The 21,689-nt window shown below is 40.9% G+C and overlaps 1 protein-coding gene across 1 annotated transcript in view; it reads left to right on the top strand.

Moving 5' to 3' along the window:
- Positions 1-14,827: 14,827 nt before the first annotated feature.
- The window catches only part of LOC121314579 (apoptosis regulator Bcl-2-like), a 113,160-nt gene continuing 106,298 nt past the window's right edge, over positions 14,828-21,689 (top strand). Inside the window, exon 1 of the mRNA XM_041247997.1 lies at positions 14,828-16,331. Within this exon, the coding sequence (XP_041103931.1) occupies positions 15,774-16,331 (558 nt within the window). The 5' untranslated portion in view covers positions 14,828-15,773. The remainder of the gene's footprint in view (positions 16,332-21,689) is intronic.

Raw genomic sequence — 21,689 nt, 5'->3', positions numbered from 1 at the left:
CAACTTGATACATACTGGAGAATATTTGTATTGCATAGACTTGTATTTTAAAGAAGTGTATATTTTATTCCACCAGTTTCATTACTTAGAATCTGTACTTGTGTGAATGAGAAAATGTATTGTTTTTGATCAGCAGTAAAGATAACATTTTACATGCAATACTTAAGACATAAGATTTTAAGATGATAATCCAAATGAAAATTTCATAAATGTGGCTTTGCGGGTCTATAGTGTTGTGAATACTTTTTATGGACCTTGTTTTACATACTGCACAGGGACAAGGGTTAACATGATATTATATTATATATATTATCATATATATATATATATATATATATATATATATATATATATATATATATATATATATATGTAAATGCTGTAATCAGACATTAGGTGGTGCTATTGGGCTGATTAATGGAATTTGAGATTTTGCTATTATGGGTTATTTCAACAGGTTTCAATGAATGCATCTGTTATTAGTGTTAACTTATGGGGTCATTTGGTTCATAATATTCCATCTCATTCCCTAAATTATACTACTTATTGAGTTTATTGATGTTACTAGAACATTCTTTTTTTTTTTTTTTTTTTTTCCAAAAATATATATTTTTGCGAATTTCTTGAATACAATGTTAGTGATAAACAGGTGGATCCTGGTACTTCTGCTGAAGGTCACATGGATTGCAGCGAGACCATTGCACTAAAACACAATTAGGAACCAGAAAGCATCAGCAACTTCTCATCTATAATGTTGCATGCACAACCTGATTTTGCTGCGTGGCTGTTTCTGGTCCAACATTGTAAAGTTGGTCCTGGATCAACATCCTCTTAACCAATCGTCATTCAGTTTATCGCTACCTTGGTTATGTGATGTCATGCAATACCCCCCACCTCCTTTATGGTTTGAAAAAAGACCTTAACTCTTTTCTTTACCTACTGACCCCTGCTTTTACCCCTACTCACCCTCGCTCACAGGCTTCAGTCTCATACTGTATAAGGAAAATGACAAGGAAAATGTAATGAATATATAGTTGAGGCACCTTTACCAGTAATAACCACTGTTAAAGGATTAGAATATTTGTCAGTGAGCTTTTGGTGTGATTCTATAGCTATTTGTGACCATTCTTCAAAGCAAAATTGTTCCAGTTCTTTCAAATTCCAAGGACTTCTCTTGTGCACAGCCTTCTTCAACTCATACTAAAGATTCTCAATCGGATATGGAAGTAGATTTTGATGTGTGGTTTGGATCATTGTCGTGTTGGAACGTCCAGTTGCGCTTTAACCAAGTTTTGTAGTGGAGCGTTTCAGGTGATTGACCTGATGATTGGACTGATCTTTTGATATGCTGTGGAATCCATTTTACCATGTATTGGAACTAAATTTCCTGTGCCATTAGAGGAAAAAAAGCCCCATAGAATGATATTACCACCTCCATGCTTAATAGTAGGTATGGTGTTGTTTTCTCTGAATGTCTAAACTAGACTTTCTCCAAATGTAACAACTATCTGCGTGACCAAATAACTTGATTTTTGTTTCATCACTCCACAAAACTTTTGACCAGAACTCTTATCCATCATTCAAATGCCATTTTGCAAACTTTAAGCAAATGTCCTTGTGACGTTTTCCTAAGAGCTTTTTCATTGGCCTTTCATCATGCAATACTCAATCTATGGTTGAAATTGAAAATTGAAACCCCAGTCCCACTTGCAGACAATTCACTTTACCATGCTCAGGTATTTACAAGGCAAACGAGACAGACTTCTTCCAGTATTGAAAGCCATTGATAAATGTATTTCATAACTGCACATTTTAGGAAAATGAGAAAACCCTGTTTGAAATAAAAATTTGTATTTAACTTGGTGTTTCTTTTCTCCATTATGCCCATAAAAATGCCACCAAAATAGGGGACTATTTCATATCAAACCCCCCCTGACACTCAGCTGACCACTTAATTAAATTTGGAACACTCTTTTTGGAGAGGTCAACTAATGGGTTAACCACTGTGGCATACTCTGGGATAAAGCGGCGGTAATAACTGGCTAATCCCAGTAGTACCTCACCTGAGTCTTGGTTTTGGGGATCGCTGCGTCAACCAAAGCCTGGATTTTGGTGACTACGGGTCTCACCCTTCTATTCCCCATTAAAAATCCCAAATATTGAGTTTCTTTTTTAGCAAACGCACGTTTCCTCAAGTTAGCAGTCAGCCAGACTGCCCTTAGACACTGAAGGACGGCTGCAATCCTGGCCAAATGCTCTCGCCAGGTGGAGCTGTAAATAACCACGTCATCAATATACGCTGCTGCATATTCATGATGTGGGAGTAAAACCTAGTCCATCAGTCTCTGAAAGGCAGAGGGCGCACCATTTAGCCCAAACGGAATGGTTTTAAAGTGAAACAGCCCTTCTGGTGTTGAAAATGTGGTTTTCTCTCTAGAGCTCTCTTGGATTAAGGGCATCTGCCAGTATCCCTTTATCAGGTCCAGAGTGGAAATAAACCTCGCTTTTCCCAGTCTGTCTAGAAGTTCATCGACCCAAGGCATGGGGTAGGCATCAAAGCGTTTACCTTTCTGAAATCTACGCAGAAGCGGTTGGTGCCGTCTTTCTTGGCCACTATGACAATAAGACTGCACCACTCGCTCCTGGAAGGCTCAATCACCCCAAGCTCGAGCATGTCCTATACCTCTTTGCGAACACCACCTCGTCAACTTTCTGGGATCCCGTATGGTCTCTCTCACACGATGACATCTGGTGGAGCAATAATGTCATATTCAACCAAATTAGTTCTGCCGGGCAAGTCAGAAAAAGCATTGCTGAACTCCTCAATAAGCTTACGCAGCTCCTGTTGCTGATCTGGAACCAATTGTTCCCCCATTGAAATGATTTTTGTCTTTGGACAGGGGCCTAAATCATCCTCTATATTGCCTGGGGCTATGAACAAGACCTCCCTTGCCTGCCAGCGCTTTAATAAATTTAAATGATAAATTTCACATTCATTACGGCGATTGGGCTGTCTAATTTCATAATTCACTTTCTCTATAGCCCGAATCACTTCATATGGCCCCTACCATTTAGCACAAAATTTCAATTCTGACGAGGGAAGTAGCAGCATTACCTTGTCTCCTGGTCGAACGGTTCGGACTCGTGCATTTTTGTTGTAATGCTGCTGTTGTCGGTGCTGAGCCGATCTGAGGTTGTCCTGGTCCAAACGACCGACCAAATCTAGGCGATCTCTTAGTAGGAGCACATGCTTCACTACATTTTTGGACGAGCCTTTGTGCTCCTCCCACCCCTCTCTCAACAGATCGAGGATGCCGCGAGGCCGTCGGCCATACAGGAGCTCGAAGGGGGAGAACCCTGTCGAACTCTGTGGCACCTCTCTCACTGCGTTTTCACATTACCTAAAACCACATCGATCATACAAGGCCCCTCCCAACCATTTTCCCCGCGCTTACCTATTTCAGGTGCCCAATTACAAGTGGCCACGTCACACTCCATGGCAGCGGGGCATGACATGGCTATATGTCTTGTTTGGGTGCACCTAAAACAAATCGGGGGAACAGGGGTTGAGAATTTGTCCCGCGGCTGGTATTGCAACGGGGCAGGGGCAGCACCTCTACCCCAACTGGGGGCCAACCTTGGTCTCCATGGGGGGGGGGCAAGGGGGCCCATTGGGGTCGGCAGTCTTGGAGGTCTGGGTCACGGGACGGATGGTGGGGGTGGTGTTGGAGGAGAGAGAGGTAGGGGTCAGCTGCTCCGAAGGACAGGGGCAGACAGTATCTCAACTCGGGCAGAAGCTAGGGAGTCCTCAAAATTTTCCGCCAGCTGCAATGCCTCCTCCAGGGTGACAGGGTTGTGGCGCCGTATCCACGCCTGGGTGTCGACGCTGACCACATGGCAGAACTGCTCCACCACTATTGCCTTCCCATCTGTGCCATGGTCTTATTTTCTGGGGTCAGCCAGTGCACCATGTGGTCACAGAACCGCTCTGCGGGGGTCTTCGGTACTCCCTAAAGCATGCCCGATCGGTTTATGCCATTTTATTGAGGCGGCTAAGGATGGCCTGTTTAACCAGGTCGTAGTTGGCGGCGTTGAGGTCACTCATAGCCTGGTAGGCTGCCTGAGCTTCCCCAATCAGGCAGGGTCCCAGTTGGCTTGCCCAGAACTCCCTCGGCCAAGCTGCAGTGGTAGCCAGCCATTCAAATGCCACCAAGTATGCCTCTGGGTCGTCCTCCGCCAACATCTTCATCGCCCGAACCTTCGGTGCCGACATAACAGGTGTTGCGGTAGGAGCTGGCACTGTAGACATTGTCAGCCCTACCCGCTCAGTGAGCGCAGTATAGCGCTCCTCCCTCCTTCTCTCCTCTACGTCCCGTCTGTGTTCCAGAGCCTCCAGCAGCTCCGCCAGTGCGTTGCGATCCATCCAGTGTTCTGACACCATGTGTGGCAATTTGACCAGTGATTGTGAACAGGTGTAGAGGTGACGCGGTGCAAAAGGAATCGCAAACAATTGTAATCCGGTAGGAAAGTGGTTTTAATTGTAATCCAGGTCTGGTGACCAACAAAAGAAAAACTCTCCGGCAATACACAACAATGTGTAATGCACAGAGCTAAACAAACAGGTTTACGCTCCCAAACAATAAACGTTATCAGCCCCACAATACTAAAACACGGTCACCAGTCCCGGGTGTGTGTAGTAGTGGTCGTGGTGGGTGATAGCAGGTTATTTGGTGACAGTTTGTGCAGTGCAGTTCCAGCTTGTGCTGGCCGAAAAGCGACAGCTCTGGAACGTGTTTAGCCATCTAGTGATACAATAAAAAAGACAATTACTAACACTCAAAACAAACAAATACTTACGAATATTCTTCGGCAGTTTCTACTGCAGCTCTCAGTCCTTCCAGGTTTAAAGTGCAAACCCTAAGCGAAGGAAAAGATTAGCATTTCTCTGGCTCCTTTTATGCTACCCTGCATGATCCCTTGATAAACAATTCCAGCTGCGTCTATTGCTTGCAGCTGCTACCTCGTTTACATTCCGGCCGTCAATATGTTCCTGCAACAGAGTCTCGCTTCCATCCAGGCTGAAAGACTTCCCGACCTTGGAAATGAACTGTCAGGCCAGCCCGTCCAGATACATTTCCTTTCGCTATTTAGCACCCTCACAGGTCGAGAGGGAGATTTATAACCAGAACTTATTGTATTTCTGTCACAGGGACCTATTACAGTGGATTTAATTCAGCTGTTTTCTGTGTCTTTATTTTAATACATTTCTAGAATTAGAGGTGCCAGAGCAGCACTTCCTGTCTTCTTTTTAGAAACAATAAGAAATATTTACCAGTGCCTTTTTATGTCTCAGAAGGATGCCTTGATAAATAATATGTATTATAGTTTTGTAATGTCCTGGGAACGTTTATCATCAACACCCATTCATTTTTCTCAGAGTTCGTGATATTTTACATTTGGTTGAGAAAAAAAGATCCTCTTTTGTTGACACACGTTTCCTTTCCAGCGCATGAGAAAGTACAAAAGGCAGTGGTGCGTCAGCAAGCTCATTTTTTTTGTTCTTATGTTTAAAACTTTAGTTAATTAAATTTTGGCGGCAAAAATGTGTATTTATTTGTTACTGTATTCCCCATTTGCAAATACGTTCATAATTCATTTGAATACAAGCTATATGCAAGTTATATGACACGAATATGCATTTTACAATATAAATAGTAAACATGCGTACAGCTGTGGCCAAATGTTTTGCATTACACTATAGAACTAATACATTTTACTAAAATCGAATGAAACCTGCTGAATAATGTTACTTATTGAATTACATACTGCTTTGGAGTTTACATATTATAAAAATGCCAGCTCAAACAAATATGTTTTTATTCCGGTTTTAAAAACAGATAGTCTCAGCTTCCCTCACATGTGTTGGTAGCCCATTCCAAAGTTTAGGGGCTCTGTAACAAAGCCATTCCTCCCCATTTGACATACATTATTTTAGGGATTACCAGCAATCCCATAATCATGGATCTAAGGTTATGATTGGGGATATATGGGGTAAGCAGTTCTCAAATGATAAAAAGATGATTTTGTAATCTTTTTTACATGTTTCCCAAATAAAAGAGTAGGGTCAAAGATCACACCTAAATTTCTCATTTCTAGTACAGGTTCAGAAGGTAGTCTGCTGAAATCCAGGAAAAATGATCCAGGCTTATCCAGCTGGTTTGATGAGTCCACTAACAAAACCTCAGTTTTTTCTGCATTCAACATTAAGAAATATTGAGACATCCAGCTCTTAATGTCAGTAAGACAATATACTATATTGGTCCCAAAAGAGGCATCATCAGGTTTTAGAGATAAATACAGCTGATAGTCATCTGCATATAAATTGAAATTTTCTCCATGTTTGCTTATAATATCTTAGATCTAATAAAATTAAAACTGATAAATAACCAGAGTCAGTGCCAATTAATAGATCATTTAATACTCTAACAAAAGCTCTCGCAGCATTATGAGCATATAGGTATTAAGAGAATAAAATATTTTTTTCAATAATTTAGTTGGAATAGGGTCAAGAATACAGTTAATAGGTTTAATAGGCATGACTATATCATTTAAACCTATTAAAGTCACCGGAGAGAAGGAATAAAAAATAACAAGAATAGGTCTGGTAGGTTCTACTGGGGTTAAGTCCTTCACCACCAAAGATATCTGTGAAATTTGATTTCTGATGTTTATATTTTTACTATGGAAATAGTCAGTGAAGTTGTTGCAAGAGACTCTGGCTGCAGAAGGATTACACAGAGTTATTACTAGTTTATTCAAAATAGAAAAGAGATGTCTAGGATTATCTTTGTTAGTTTCAAGTCTGAGTAGTATGTTGATCTGGTTACTACCAAAGCCTCTCTATACTTTACTTGAGGGTCCTTCCATATAAGATAATGTAGCTTAGTAACTCTCCATTTACCTACTACGTTCAACCATCCCGTTTAAGTTTTAGAGTGGCGTCATTAAACCATCATGAGTATTTTTTTAGCGAAACATTTCAAACCTTAGCTGGAGCAATAGCATCAAGGGTACTAGATAGAAAGACATTATAATTATCAACAAGCTCATCCATAGTTTCAGAGTGCAAAGGTAAAGAGACAAGTGTCTCTGAAAACTTTAAAGTAGTTGAAGGGTTAAGTTCCCAAGTTGTAAAAGTGTGTATCACTTTATTTATATGTGCTGGCACATTAACCTAAAAAATAACAGCAAAATGATATTTTGCCATATACTTAATGAAAAACTAACAAAAATTAAAAAATGTGAAATTTCAAAATCTAACATGAAATACTGTACTACTATTATTGCTTCTGGTAGACTTTGTGATATCATTTTCTAGGTTTTTTTTTTTTTTTTTTTTTCCGATTGCAAGATGTTAAATATGTTTTTTTTTTTTTACTATGTCTCAATCTTAATGGGTGATGCAAACCCTTTGGCCAGAGCTGCACGTGTTGGGAGATTTGGGTAATGAAATATTGTAACAAGCTTACAAAAGAAGGAGCATAGAAGCAGGTAGTATTTCAAAAACAGCAGGTTTTTTTATTTAGCAGAAAAGGTTAAACAGCACACATACTTGTTTCCCATCAGCCGAGTACAGGAACCTTTTCCCACGCGCTCCAAATTCAGCACAGGTGCAGAGTTGAGAAGCATAGCAGCAACTTCTGAGGACATCCAGCAGTGGTACAGAAATAGAATCAGGTGTTCAACCCTCAAAAGACCACCCAGCGGGGTTAGCTGTTTCTCCTGGAATAGCCAGAGTAAGGGTTACACCCACCTAGAAGCTAAGGAGCCCCTTCCAAAGATCCAGCTGGCTGCCGATTCATCTGAGAGTCCAGTCCCAGGATGCAGGGACCTTGTATGGCTGCCCATTCCCTCTCAGTGGTACAAACTCGCCCACCACAGTCAGACAGGAGCGTTGTTGGAAGATGTCTCGCTCGAACTGGGGCTGTGCATGAGACCCCCTCTACACTGATGGGAATCTGCTAGAAGTTCCCCAGGGTTGTTTTCCCCACAGCTGTGGCTGAGCTCAGCAGTCTGGTGCATGGTGCGGTTGCACTGTTAGCTGCTTCTGGAGGTAACTGTCCCCTCAGCTTTTCTGTCCCAAGTGCTTCCATGAACTGCAGCCTGTCTGGCTTCTTTTCGACAGGGGAGGACCTTGCATAGGCTCTGCGACTCTGAAGCAATGTTGGCCAGGCCCTCCCCAGGCTGTCACAGTGGGTAGCACAGTTTCAGCTTCAGCCCCTCTGGAACATCAAGGCCTCCGAAGTGGCATGCGAGGGCTTCACCAGGCTCCCGGGAGGAAGATTCAGTAGTATCAGCTGCGCGTTACCCCTCAGCAATCCGGTCAGTTGGCTCACTTTTTCTGCCTCACTCCAGCTGCACATGGAGTGCCTCCCAGTTCCTGGTTCCATCGAAACTCAGGATCTTTACCACTTCCGCTGCTGGCGCTGCCCCCTGTTCAGCACTCTCTTCTTGCCGCTCTCTGCTGGTTGTCTTTGCTTTGGAACTCCCGTCCGCTCTGTTATATTTCTTCTCTGCCACAGTGTGCTGCTCTCTCAGACACCATCATTGGCTGATCTCCTCTTACACTAACATCCACCTGAGCACTAGTGGCATTTCAGCTCTGGCTGCAGCTTCCTCCAGCTCTTTATGTTCCACAGCTTTCGTTCCATCCCACTTCTGAACACAAGCTTGCGAAAGAATGAGTATAGAAGTAGGTAGTACTTAAAAATAAAATACAGCAGATTCTTTTATTTAGCATAAAAGGTTAAACAGCACACACACACAAGATGGCACCAGGCCACTTATATAGTCCCAACCCTTCAATGTTGCAACATTCACGCAGATTAGACAATAGTCCCGTTCAGATTTAGTCCAATTGAACGGCCCGCACAGACCTGGCTGGCCAATCAGAGCGCTTCTGTCATGCTCCCCCAACACTTGTGTCCCGTCAGCCGAGCCAGGCAATCCTGGGGACGCATGTTAAAGTCAGCACAGGTTTGCTGGTGCAGACAACAGCAAATGTTTTTACCTCTTTGGAAATCTATGAACCAACTAAGGTATACCTTATGAAGGTGTCTTGAAAAAGCTCATGCCATGTACGCTTGCTCGATGATCATTTTGGATGACCCCTAATACAGCAGGGAATTGTATCTGTTTTTAGTCAAAGTGGCGGCCGATGCTTTGAATGGTTTTGTTGCTTTTCTTTTTCAACAGCAGCCCATTCACTTGTCAGGTCAGGTGAGACTTTATTTTCACTCTGTAACAGAACCTGCCAATTTCCAGCTTGTTGTCTTAAATTAATTATTTTGTCCAAGGCAGTGACATAATCATTAACAACTGTCATTGTTTAAGCCATGGAATTTCTGTTTGTCTTCCAGGAGATGGTTGTCTGTTGGTGACCTATTAAAACGAAGAGTTTCTAACCTGGGCTCATTGTATATGGGACTAACATAACATAGCATTGACATAATCCAGGATAGAAAGTAACATTATTGACACATTCTTATTTTTTCCAATTGACAATTCTTATATATCATATATATATATATATATATATTATTATATATATATATATATATATATATATATATTATATATATTATATTTTTTTATTATTTATAGATATATAAAAAAAACAAAAAACACATAGCGACTCTTGTAAAAAAACAATATCATATTTTAATATTTAACAATGCTAAACAACATACAGAACACTGAAGTTGTTTAAAGGAGGCAGTGTGCAAATCATTTAACTCTCCTTGTAAGTGACTGCATATAATGCACAGTTCACAGCCTCTGCAAAGCGCTTTGTGATGGTGGTCCACTATGAAAAGCACTATATAAAAATAAAGATGTTATTATTATTAAAGATTACCCTAGCATTAAAAAAATTGATGAGTGAGGAAACATGGCCTTAAAATTAGTTAAGAGTTCCTACATCTAGTAGGATTCTGTAGGCATGGAAAAAATGTAAAAAAGCCAACAAATAAGTTAATTTCTGAAAATATACCATACTGTAGTTCCATTATAGGTGAAATAACTCCCATAGTGTCTACTGTAAGCAAAATTAAAATGTTTTAGGCCCTTGTCCTTTCACCGTGTAACAAATACTGTAAATACAGTATAATCGTAAATCTCGAAAAACTACTCACTTCTAAATCTTTTGTAGTCATTTTTGTATTACTTTAGTATAAATACATGTTAATTTGGATTCATATGTTGTTTTTTTCTGACTTTATGTGAACGAAAAGACACAAATTCGCCCGTTTTCTCATTGGAAATAGGTAAATTTCAAAATATCACTGTCCTGGTCACAAAAGCAAAGTTTGTGGGGAATAATAGCCATTTTCTATACTTTTGAGGCACAAGCAATTAGGAAATAACACTTACTACCCAGGAACAAAAATTGTGTTACATAGTGTTATGTTTCGAGATATTTAATTGTTTTAAGAGATTTTAGCAGATACCGTGTTAGATGTGAATCTGTGTTCTATCTAAGACCTCCTTTTGGTTTAGACCCAATCTGGTGACTATCTGCCACTACTACACCTACAGAAGGGTAAATAAGATTAATAAAATGTCAATTAAACACCCTAAATAAACCTACAGTGGTGGTTGTTTTAGTGTAAGGATCTGTTATAAACAGTTAATATGTTATAAACTAAATTACTATAGCAATTCAGTATAAGGAGAACATGTAACTGAGAAATTTGATTACATATATAAATTTACATTAAAGCTTTACACTAGTAATGTTTATTATTATTATTATTATTATTATTATTATTATTATTATTATTATTATTATTTAATGCTTGATTTTACTATTATTACTTTCAATAAATAAAACAAATAACAAACCATACATTTTAAAACACAGCAATACATTTACAGTGATATGCATTACATGTAAACGGCTTCACTCCCCCAGAAGTAGCTGACAGTGCTGCATCGCCCAGTACAGCGCCACTGCTACTGCCGCTGCTACCGCCACTGCCAGCCAGAGGATCCCAACAGTACAGCCCCAGAAGTAACTAACAACGTCACAGTTTCAACAGAGCCTGCCGTTGTCGTGGGGAGGACCTATGTGGGGAGCTTCTGCCACATCCTGGTCCGAGTGGAGGGGGTTCAATGCACAGATTTGGTCGACATGGGATGAACGGTGATGCTGGTGCTAGCCGATGTGATCCAGGGGTGCGTCCAGCTCGAGCTAATGACTTCCAGAAGGGCCCGACCGCCACCATGGCCCAACTGGGGGAACCAAACCCCCCCCACCAGGCCCAGCTCCTGGGGGACCAGTTTGGGGAACGAACACACACCCGAGGACGGACCCACAGACCACCAAGGCCCCACACCAGAACAAAGACAGCCAAGACTGCAACCCAGCCAGTCCAGCTTAGACCCAAACCAACCCAACCAGTACGCCAGAGCCTGAGGCCACCACCCCCTTCCGCCAGGGTTTTATCAGCCCAGTAAGGGCCGAGCAGACCCCCACCTGCCACCCCAGCCCAGCCAGAGCCACCCCCAGGTGGGGATGCTATTCTAGCCGCAGTGACTGCTATCTGGGGACTTAGCTGCTATGGAGTACCGTGACAGCTTCGTAACCAACTTAGAAGGAGCAGGCGAGATTCATATGGTACAGTATCACATCGAGACGGGGCAAGGCCACACCTATAAAGCTGAGACTTCACCGCCTTCCCATGGCCAGACAGGAGGCTGCTGAGAAAATACTGAGGGAAATGCTGGATGCGGGCCTGATTGAGCTGTCAGACAGCTCCTGAACGTCACCAGTTGTGATGGTTCCCAAGAAGGACAGAGAGCAGTGCTTCTGCATCGACTACCGATGGCTTAACGAGGTGCCCAGAAAGGACTCCTACCCCCTCCCCTGCATCGATTAGTCCCTGGACCTGGTAGCAGGGTCTACGTGGCTCTTGTCACTGAACCTCAAGAGCAGCTAGTTGGCTGGTAGCTCTTGTACCAGCAGCAACACCCAAGACTGGCTGTTCCACGTGATGCCGTTCTGCCTGTGCAATGCCCCAGCGACCTTCAGAGAGTGCTATGGTGAGTGATCGTTGCTGGACTCAAGCTGCACCCGGACAAGTGCCACATCATGACAAGGGAAGTCACCTTCCTGGGCCACCGGGTCACAGGAGAGGGGAAAAGCACTGAGCCAGACAAGATGGCTACTGTTCGAGTGGCCCAAGCCCATTGACGAATGGCGACTCCATGATTTCCTGGGCCTGGCTTCCTACTACCGCCACTTCATCCAGGACTTCTCCAGCATCGCTTCTCCCATGCACCAGCTGCTGCTCAAGGGATAACACTTTGAATGCAAGGAGGAACAGCAGACTACGTTTGACACCCTCCAGGAGGCACTAGCACAGTCCCCGTAGCTTTCCCCCCCTGGATCCCAGCCTACCATTCCTTCTGGACATGGACTTCCGGCACTACCTGTGAGTCCTTCCTTTCACCATCTGGACAGACCACGTAGATCTCCAGTGGCTCCTAACCTTCAAGGAGTGGGGGCAGGTTGCCTGCTGGATTGAGCAGCTCCAGCCCTTCCACTTCAAGATCCAGCACGGGCTGGTGCTCACCATGCCCGTGCGGATGCCCTGTACCTGCTGCCCCTGCATCTAAGAGGATTTCAACCACTGCCTGAAGAGGGAGGCCTGGTAGAGGGTTCTGAAGGTGACCGAGATGGGAGTGGGCCAAGACCAGGAACCGAGTCTGGAGGCATCGGTGAGTTGGGTCAGGGCAATCGCTTACTGGGAGATGACCCCACTCAGGGCAGAAAAATAGAGGCGACAGCAAGGAGAGGATCCTGACCTTCAGTCCATCCTACAGTGGCTGGTGGACAAGTGGCGGCCCCCCTGGGAAGAAGTGACACTGCAGTCCACAGCGACAAAGGGCCTGTGGTTGCGATGTGCTGGCCTGGACTCGCTGGGGTTTTGCAGTGCCAATGGAAGGAGACAGCTAAAGAGAGGTCAGGTGGCAGGTGGTGGTCCCCCAGGCATATGGGAGGACGTGCTGAAGGCCCACCACTGCACCCCCGGCACCTGGCATTTCCGGTTCACTAAAACCTTGTGCCGGGTTCAACAAGGGGGACAGAGATGGTGTTCAGCCGACCACTGGACCTCTCTGCTGAACAACCAGACAGGAGTATGCCAGGCTGCTGCAGGATAGCCTGGAGTTGGCTCACGGCTTTTCCCAGTTGCTGGCTGCTGGCTGCCGGCAGAAGAGAAAGTATGACACCAGGGCACAAGGAAGGCAATTCACAGTGGGGAGCTGGTCTGGGTCTACAGCCCCCAGTGGAAATGGGGCTGCTGCCCCAATCTGGACAGCCACTGGCTAGGACCTTGCCAGGTCTTGGAGCACATCAGGAAGATTGTATATATGATCCAGCTACCACCCAGAGGACTGCAGGTGGTACTCCACCAGGATCAGCTCGCTCCCTGTTGAGGATGGGACCCTGTGCAGCCTTGCACAGTAGCACCTCTCCCCCACCACCCTTACCTGACAGTCCTGCTCCGCCACCCTTCAGCCCTGGCCCTGTCCTGCCTGACAGTCCTCCTCCACCTGGACTCGACAGACCACCACATGCGGACAGAGGGAGCTCTGTGTCATCATGGCAGCCAAGTCCCTGACACCAACACAGACAATCACGTCTTTTTCAGGGCTTTGTTGGTCACCTCGGGGGCGAGGGACTTTACTTTGCTGTAACTGTGTTCGGAAAGGTTCTGGGACCCAGGGTCAACAGTTCAATTGTCAGGGACGTCAGAGATGGGAGAATCGCTCACCACCAATTAGAGGCTCAGCTGGCTGCGGGAGCGGGACCCGGTTGCAACATTGTTGTCACAAATCAGGGAACAAGATGTTGCAACAATCAAGAGATGGAGAGCGGGAAACTGTGCATGCTTAGGATTGGTGGCTGTTGCACCAGGGGTCGTGGCCTGGACGCGGGGATAAGTAGTAGGCTACTGAGACGAACAGGCAGCTAGCTGCTGGAGTAAGAAGAACAGAAATATTGGTGTGAAACAGCCAAGGAGCCAGAGAGAAGCGAGACTAAAAAAAAAAAACAAGAACAACCAGACTGAACTTAGTTGGCTGTAGCACATGGCCAAAACAGTGTGCTTTGGACTTTATTTTATTTGATTATTTTGTCACAGTCTGACTTGTACTACACTGCTCAGCTGTAGTTGTACCATTGGCTGGTAAAGCAGCCAGTGGTACAGTCCCAGCTTAATAAACCTCTGCATTCGTTTCTGTAAGGTAAACAAACAGTATAATTTTCCATTCACAAAAAAACATTTATTTTATTTTCAAAAACAGCACTAAAAAGTACATGTCTAAAAAAAAGTATTAGATATTGATAAAAGGTCCAATTTGGCAATATTGTCTTATTCTTCATAACATGGTACATTACATTTATTAGCAGAATATAATTGCTGATATTAAAAGGTAGGCTACTATAGTGAGCAGTTCGTATTTCTCCTTCAAGCTAAATTATTATCTCCCAGAGTTCACAAATTAGTGCACAGGCGCGTCCGCAAATAATTGGCTTGTAGAGTTTGTTTAAATTTAGATTAGACTGGTATAATCTTGTTGCATAATGCAATTGCCTTGTCTCTGTCTGGCTCCCTCTATAGTCCCCAAAGCGCCTCAGTAGCTTCTTGTAGACTGCGATGTTCGACAGAATTTGAAGTTTAATGAATGGGTGTGACGTAGAGGAAATACCTCATTGGAAGGAGTATAGAGGCAGAGAGAGAGAGAGAGAGTGAGAGCGAGAGCGAGAGCGGTTAAGGATTTCTGTGACAGTGACAGGAGGTTCTGTTAAGTCAGTTTTGCTGTGAAGCTGCAAGCAGCGGGATTGCGTCGGTCTTTCTGCAGGTGGGAGTTGTTGAAACCCCCATTTTCGCCTTTCAAGGAGCCTTTCCAAATACATTTTTCAGGGATTACTGCATTTCGAAAACCAATGCTTTCTCTTCCGTCTTTCTGAGGCGTTGTAATGTCATTGGAATTGAACCCAGAAAGGGAAGCACACACAGTTCTGTACAAGACAGTCGTGGATGTGTATGCAGTTCATTGGTTTCATTTACTTAAAGTGGATAGTCTACTTTTCAAAATCTTGTTTTTTTTCTAACTGGTATTTTTAAGGATATATTAAACCCACGCATTTCAAGGATTTTCTGTGCATTGCCGAAAAGGGGCGTTTTATCCTGGATCCAAATTCCTGACGGATTGCATTAGCTACATATACTGTACAGTGGATACAGACTGTATTACAGTATATAATCTGAATTCAAACAAGTAAATAACTGAAAGCTAAGAGATAATGCGTGAACTTTTAAAGGTACGTGAGCACAATTGAAATAATGCATACTAGTAACTTGCATGCCAGAGGATTTTGAGCAGTTCTATACTTATTTTAAGTACAGTTAGTACAAGATAAGCAGAACATTTTACTTTTAAATTTAGAATAAATAAAATTAAATAAAAAAAAAAATTCTTAAACACATTCCTTTGAAAACGAGAAAACTACAAACAAAAGCAGGACCACGTTACTTTTAAAAAGCTCTGCGTAATTATTACCATAATTCAAACAAACCTTGCATGTCACAAAAGTCTAAATTGATAAAGTGAAAACTATCTTTTGAGGTTTTTTTTTTTTTTTTTTTTTATGTGTTTTGCATAAATCCTGAACGCCTGGTTTAGATACTTTATTTTACCGCGTTATGGCAAATAACACGAGACCTTACGATAACCGGAATATCGTGTCAAAGTATATCCATTACAGACTCCTGAAAAGGGGCTATATGTGGGACTCCCATGTGGGTAGAGAGTCTGGCTCTCCAAATAATAATGGGTTGCTCGGCTCCTCCCCCTCCAGCTCTCCAGTTTTGGTACGGCGTCCCGTGCCAGATCCTGGAGAGGGTCCTTCCCTTTTAGTAAATCGAACGGCCAGGGTCGATCCCCATGCGGACCTCCATAAGGTTTTACGGGAAGCCGGGGATGAAATCTCACGAAGGTATCAGCAAGAGTTTGCAGAGATGGCTGGACAGTTACATTTCACACCAACCACAGTACACATGAAATTTGAATCGGTGGTCGAAGAGCTTTTCAGGGATGGGGTGAACTGGGGGAGGATTGTCGCGTTCTTCGAGTTTGGTGGGACAATGTGCATGGAAAGCGTGAACCGGGAGATGACGTCCCAAGTGGATAATATAGCAAACTGGATGACTGAGTACCTAAATGGACCGCTTCAGAACTGGATCCAAGAGAATGGAGGATGGGTATGTGACTATTTAACATTTTTTAATGGAAAATGCTATTGACACTATTGTGTCAGCAGTCAGTATGGCAATAGACAATAATGCAGTTGACGCCCGTTTCAAAAGACAATAATGCAAATAGAAAATAATCTTGTTAATAATAGCAGTTTATATTTACCTGTTCGTGTGCTTTATGAGATTCATATACCTGTGGTGCAATGCGACTTCAAAAAGCATCTGCAATTTATCTCTCTCTCTCTCTCTCTCTCTCTCTCTCTCTCTCTCTCTCTCTCTCTCTCTCTCTATATATATATATATATATATATATATATATATATATATATATTATAACGGTATATATTGCAAAAATGCAAAATGTGTTTTACCAGCAGCTTCACTGTGGGAACATTGTTATTATTATTTGTTTGGCAAATGCCTTTATCCAAGGCGAACATTGATCTTTATGGCTAAAGTGCAGGGGCGTCATCAGTTACTCCTCCCCCCTATAAGACAAATAAGATGATCAAAGTTTTTGGATTGATAGTTCATTGTTGTGCAGTGGTTATATCTACATTACAGGATTACATTGCATTTATTATTTCTATAATAATCGTTTTTTTGTTTGTATCATGATGAGTCAAAGCACAATTTTGGAAATGTTTGCCACAGCTGGTGGGAAACGGAAGAAATTAAAGACAAGTAGGGATTCATTTGTGGAAGAAACTGTTAATATTGCTTATACCCAGGTACATTTTTTATTTTGTATAATTTATTTTAGGAATAAGAACGACGTTGACAAAACGTAGCACACTATCTCGTTGCATGGAGGGCCAATTACTGCCTGTTTTTTTTTTCTTATTCATGATGCTCTTTGGGACAGAGAATGTTCAACACAACTTTGCCCCCCTCCCCCCAGAATTTTTCTGAAATGACGCCCCTGCTAATGTGTTTTACCAAAACTAATCAAAATACATTTTGATATAATATTTAGGTTGCATCACACCTGCAAATTTACTCTCAATACGAATTTTCGTGTGTTGTACATTTAGTGTAGCCTACCAACCAATAGGTTTCCTTCTCCACTACCACTCCCCTGCCACGCCTACAATATGTGTCACCCTCCACAGTTTTAATTTGTTATCAGTTTCAGGTAAGGCTGTAAGGTTACTGTACAGAACTCTACATGCCAATCAATATGTGAAATCACAGGTTCTCAGGCCATGAGATAAAGAGTTCAGTTGTATTGCATGGGGTGCATGAGACTGATAGACAAACAGAGTGCCATCATTAGTGACCAGCTAATTATGTAGTCTGTAAATATAACAAAGCAATTGAATGAATGTCAAATCTAAGTTAACCAGTTGACAAAGGTATTGGAGATATCTTTTGAAGATAGTTAGCTGCTACTGTTTTATTAGTTATTTTAATTAGTTTATTATTTTATGTATTTGTACTGAGTACAGCCGATATTTTGAAATTATATTCAAAGTATTTCATAATAAATTGTGTTGGTTTAAAGTTCCTTTAACATGCACTGGAACCAGAAACCAGGTCAATAAAAAAAAAAAAAAGTAATCAAACACAAAATCGAGAATTGAAAATAAGCTAAATGAGGCCATTCTTTTTCTGTAACCCTACTGTTGTTTTCTAAGGTTGGGTGGGTAGTTGTAGATTGTAATTATTTATTCTCCCCTGATTAACAAAGTACAACTGTTTGTAACATGTTCTGCTGCAGGTTTAAAAGTGAAAACATGTACTTGGAGAGTCTATTTAGGTTGTAGTGTGTTGCCAATCATGACAACACATCAACCTGGACAAATGCAAGTGTACATATTGTCTGTAGCCAAAAATCATTGGCATCTTCTTTTTTTCCATGTTAAACTGGCTCCCACAGCTCTGGGACTAAAGACCTGCATCTTTAGATGTACTATAGTGTTAACTACTACAGCTAATGTCATTCACCTGCTACATGTGGTACTAAAGTTACTGCACCGGCACTGGTGAAGCGCACAGAGACTTGCACAACACTCTGTTTAAAGAGTGTTTCTGTTATGTTTGCATTATTTAGTATACAGCCTTCCTTGAGGCAGTTGAAGCTGTTCTGTTTCATCTCATAATAAGAATATGAATCATTTGTATTTAGCCTGCTATAGAAGATTTCTTATAAACATCAGCAAACTGTAGGAAAAACGTCAAAAGATAATTAATTAGTAGGTCCTTTGTAATCTGTAATTTATGGCAACGAAAGATGTAAAAAAAAAAAAAAAAAAAACCTAGTTCTTCTATATCGGTTTTTTTGAAACAACATATTTTCCTGATTTCTCAATGGTCTATTCTTTTTCAGTTTAGACATGACAATAGCTTAATATGATCTAAATACCACTGCTGTTTAGGTAATTAAAATAATGTGTAGGTGATGAAAATCAACGACTAATAATGTGACGGTTTATTTGCTGTAAAAATAACTAAGTAGCCAGGGAGAGCCCGTAATGATTTAAAAGGTGACTGTTACAAGGTCTGTCACCGGTCTAAAGTACATCCGCTGGATAGACCCTCAATGTCGTGTTATTTTGGCTTTGCTTGCAGTGTAATTTTGAAGACAATTACAACATTCTGTTTGTCATCAGTTTTCAGATCCAGGTGATTCAGTTCAGTTTTCTGAGCTAAAGCAAACCACTGCACAAGGTTACACTTTTTATGCTGGGATTGTTAAAGAAGATATGATCAGTGAGTCTTGATCACCTGTGCAAATTGTTTGTAAACATGTAGAAGTGTCCAAATATACAAGTTATCAACTGACATTTGAGGACTGGTGTACATATACACTACACCATGATTAAGGACAACTAGTTATTACTTAACCGAAAATACCTAAATTGACTTTAATAGAATGATAAAAAATATAAACACCTATACTGTACATATATATATATATATATATATATATATATATATATATATATATATATATATATATATATATATATATAGTGCTGCTATCTGATGTGGCTGGTTGGTATAAATAGAATATCTAATGTCTTCCATTTGAATAACCGTTCTTACTTACTGTTCTTCTAGATTCTTTCACAAAAAATGTAGACTTGTAAACACATTTTTTAACTGGTTTTATATTTTAAGTATGAAATAACACCTCCGTAAAAGTTAAAAACTGTCCTGATCAGCTTTTTTGACTGTGGTAGTCTACATTTTCTTTAGCCAATTTAATGTCTTCAGTTCTTTATAAAAAAATGTATTTCAATAAAAACAAAACAGATCAAAATGTGATATAAAATATCAAGCTTTTAATCCCTACCCCGAACACACAATCCTATATGTTAAATGTGCAAATTGTATATGAATAACACAAATTGAAATGCAATATTTATATATGTCTTGCAGACAAACTACACCTAAAGTAATTATTCATTTTTTTAAAATGATTACATGTTTATCTTTGTTATTTTTTAGATTGTTTGCAACCAGTGTAATCTAATAGTAAACGCAAGCGCTGAAGTTGTAACATATATGGAAAAAGTAGCATGAGCTATGAGGTCAAGGTTAAAGTAGGTAGACATGTATAATAAGATCCTATTCAACTTGAATTGATGGTAAGAATAGAATATTTGTTATATTCTTAACTTGTAATAATCTAGTTGTAGACTTTGTGAATTGGACCCTCAATGTCAAAAGCATTGATATATTTAATTTTCAACAAAGAATGGATATATTTAAGGTCTACTGCTAGGTTTAAGTGAATGTTTACCTAAATTTGAATTTTATGTTAACCATGTATAAGTTCATTAGCATGCTTTATAGATATATATATATATATATATATATATGATGAACAGCTATTGAATTTAATGCTTACCCAAAGCACGTACCACATTTGGATATTCTTGGGGTTCTCCTCTTGCTGAAGCCGCAAGGGTTAAATCATGGGTACAGTACTGAGATTTTACACAAAACCCCCTCTTCTGGTAGATTATACTGATGATAAGTACACAAATACCTCGACTGGTTTTCCCCTGTTTATTTTAAAACTTAGCAGGGGAAATCCCGTCTGTTTTCCTTGTGTTTTGTACCTGTTTTACTATGCGACTTGTAGTGGAGTCTGGGGTACAACAGAGTCAAATTGCATTGGTAAACAATGCCCTCTTACTTGCTTTATTCTTTGCATTTGCAAATTAAAGCCACTTTCATTGTAGCCTTCGTTAGTCACCTGGACTTCAGTGGTCAAGAACACATTTCTATATTGACCCTGGGAATATATGAAATGTACGAGACAGAAAAAAATAAATAAACGCAGATGGAAGTTATTCAGTAATTAATAATGTTTTCACAAAAAAGTTACACAATTATTTCTTTTTTTTTAATGGCTAAAGACACTAAGGAGGCTGTTTTTGTGAAGGGGAGTGCATCTTCATTCTTGAATGAGGCGCCAGCATATTGTAATAGCACCTGTAGCACAGGTGTCATTTCCCTGCTCTACACTGTCCAGGTTATTTAGAGTTAACTATACTGGTATAATGGAGTATTTATGAAAGGAAAAAAACAGTAAATAAAGGAAAATACAAATATAAAATGATACCTTCACTTACAGCATAAAGTCTTTAAACTGTAGGTTTTAAGGGAATTTCCATGTTGTTAAGGTATCCAAGCGATCTGTTGTCAAACTCAGCTCCTCCAAATTTTTTGTCCTCAGTTTTAAATAAGTGGGACTTAGAAAGTTTTTGCCTCAAGTCTTCAACTGAGAGACAATTTTGAAAACCCATAATGATTCTTCTGTAAACACCATTAAGTAAAAGTGCACTGTTGGTGTTATGGTACCGTATAAAGTAATTAAACGAGTCTCAATAATTTAGTTACAAAGCTTTAACTCATATTTAAAGAATGTTTTCTCAAGACTGTTTTAATAAATGAAATGTATGAATTAAACTTTTCTGTACGATTTTAAAGAAAGTTATTAAGGAGATGAATCTATCTGTCATTTTTCTGTAACATTTCAAATTAACATTGTTTTTTGTGCAAGGTGGCACTGAACAATTGCAATGACTGAGTTTGCAGGGAGGCTCTGTCAGCACTTTGGAGATTTGCCTTAAATACAGCTGAGCCATTTTTTAATCCAGGCACAGAGCACACACCAAAGTGGTGTGAAAACGGTGAGGATAATTCTTGGTTAAACCTCTTAACTGTCTGGCATTGCATTGGATGGCTCACTTTTTTTTTTAAACCCAGAAATGCTTCTACTACAACCTAATCCAACATTATCCTGCTTTGTGTTACTGTGGTTTATTAAATATAAATCCATCAAAAAAATTAAACTGTCTATCTGTCTAGAATATGTTAAGACTTTCTTAACCCGTTACGCACCGTGCT

This window comes from Polyodon spathula, chromosome 4 (assembly GCF_017654505.1).
Source record: "Polyodon spathula isolate WHYD16114869_AA chromosome 4, ASM1765450v1, whole genome shotgun sequence".
Classification (NCBI taxonomy): Eukaryota; Metazoa; Chordata; class Actinopteri; order Acipenseriformes; family Polyodontidae; genus Polyodon; species Polyodon spathula.
The sequence above is the reverse complement of the archived record's forward strand: the minus strand, read 5'-3'. Positions and strand labels throughout refer to the sequence as shown.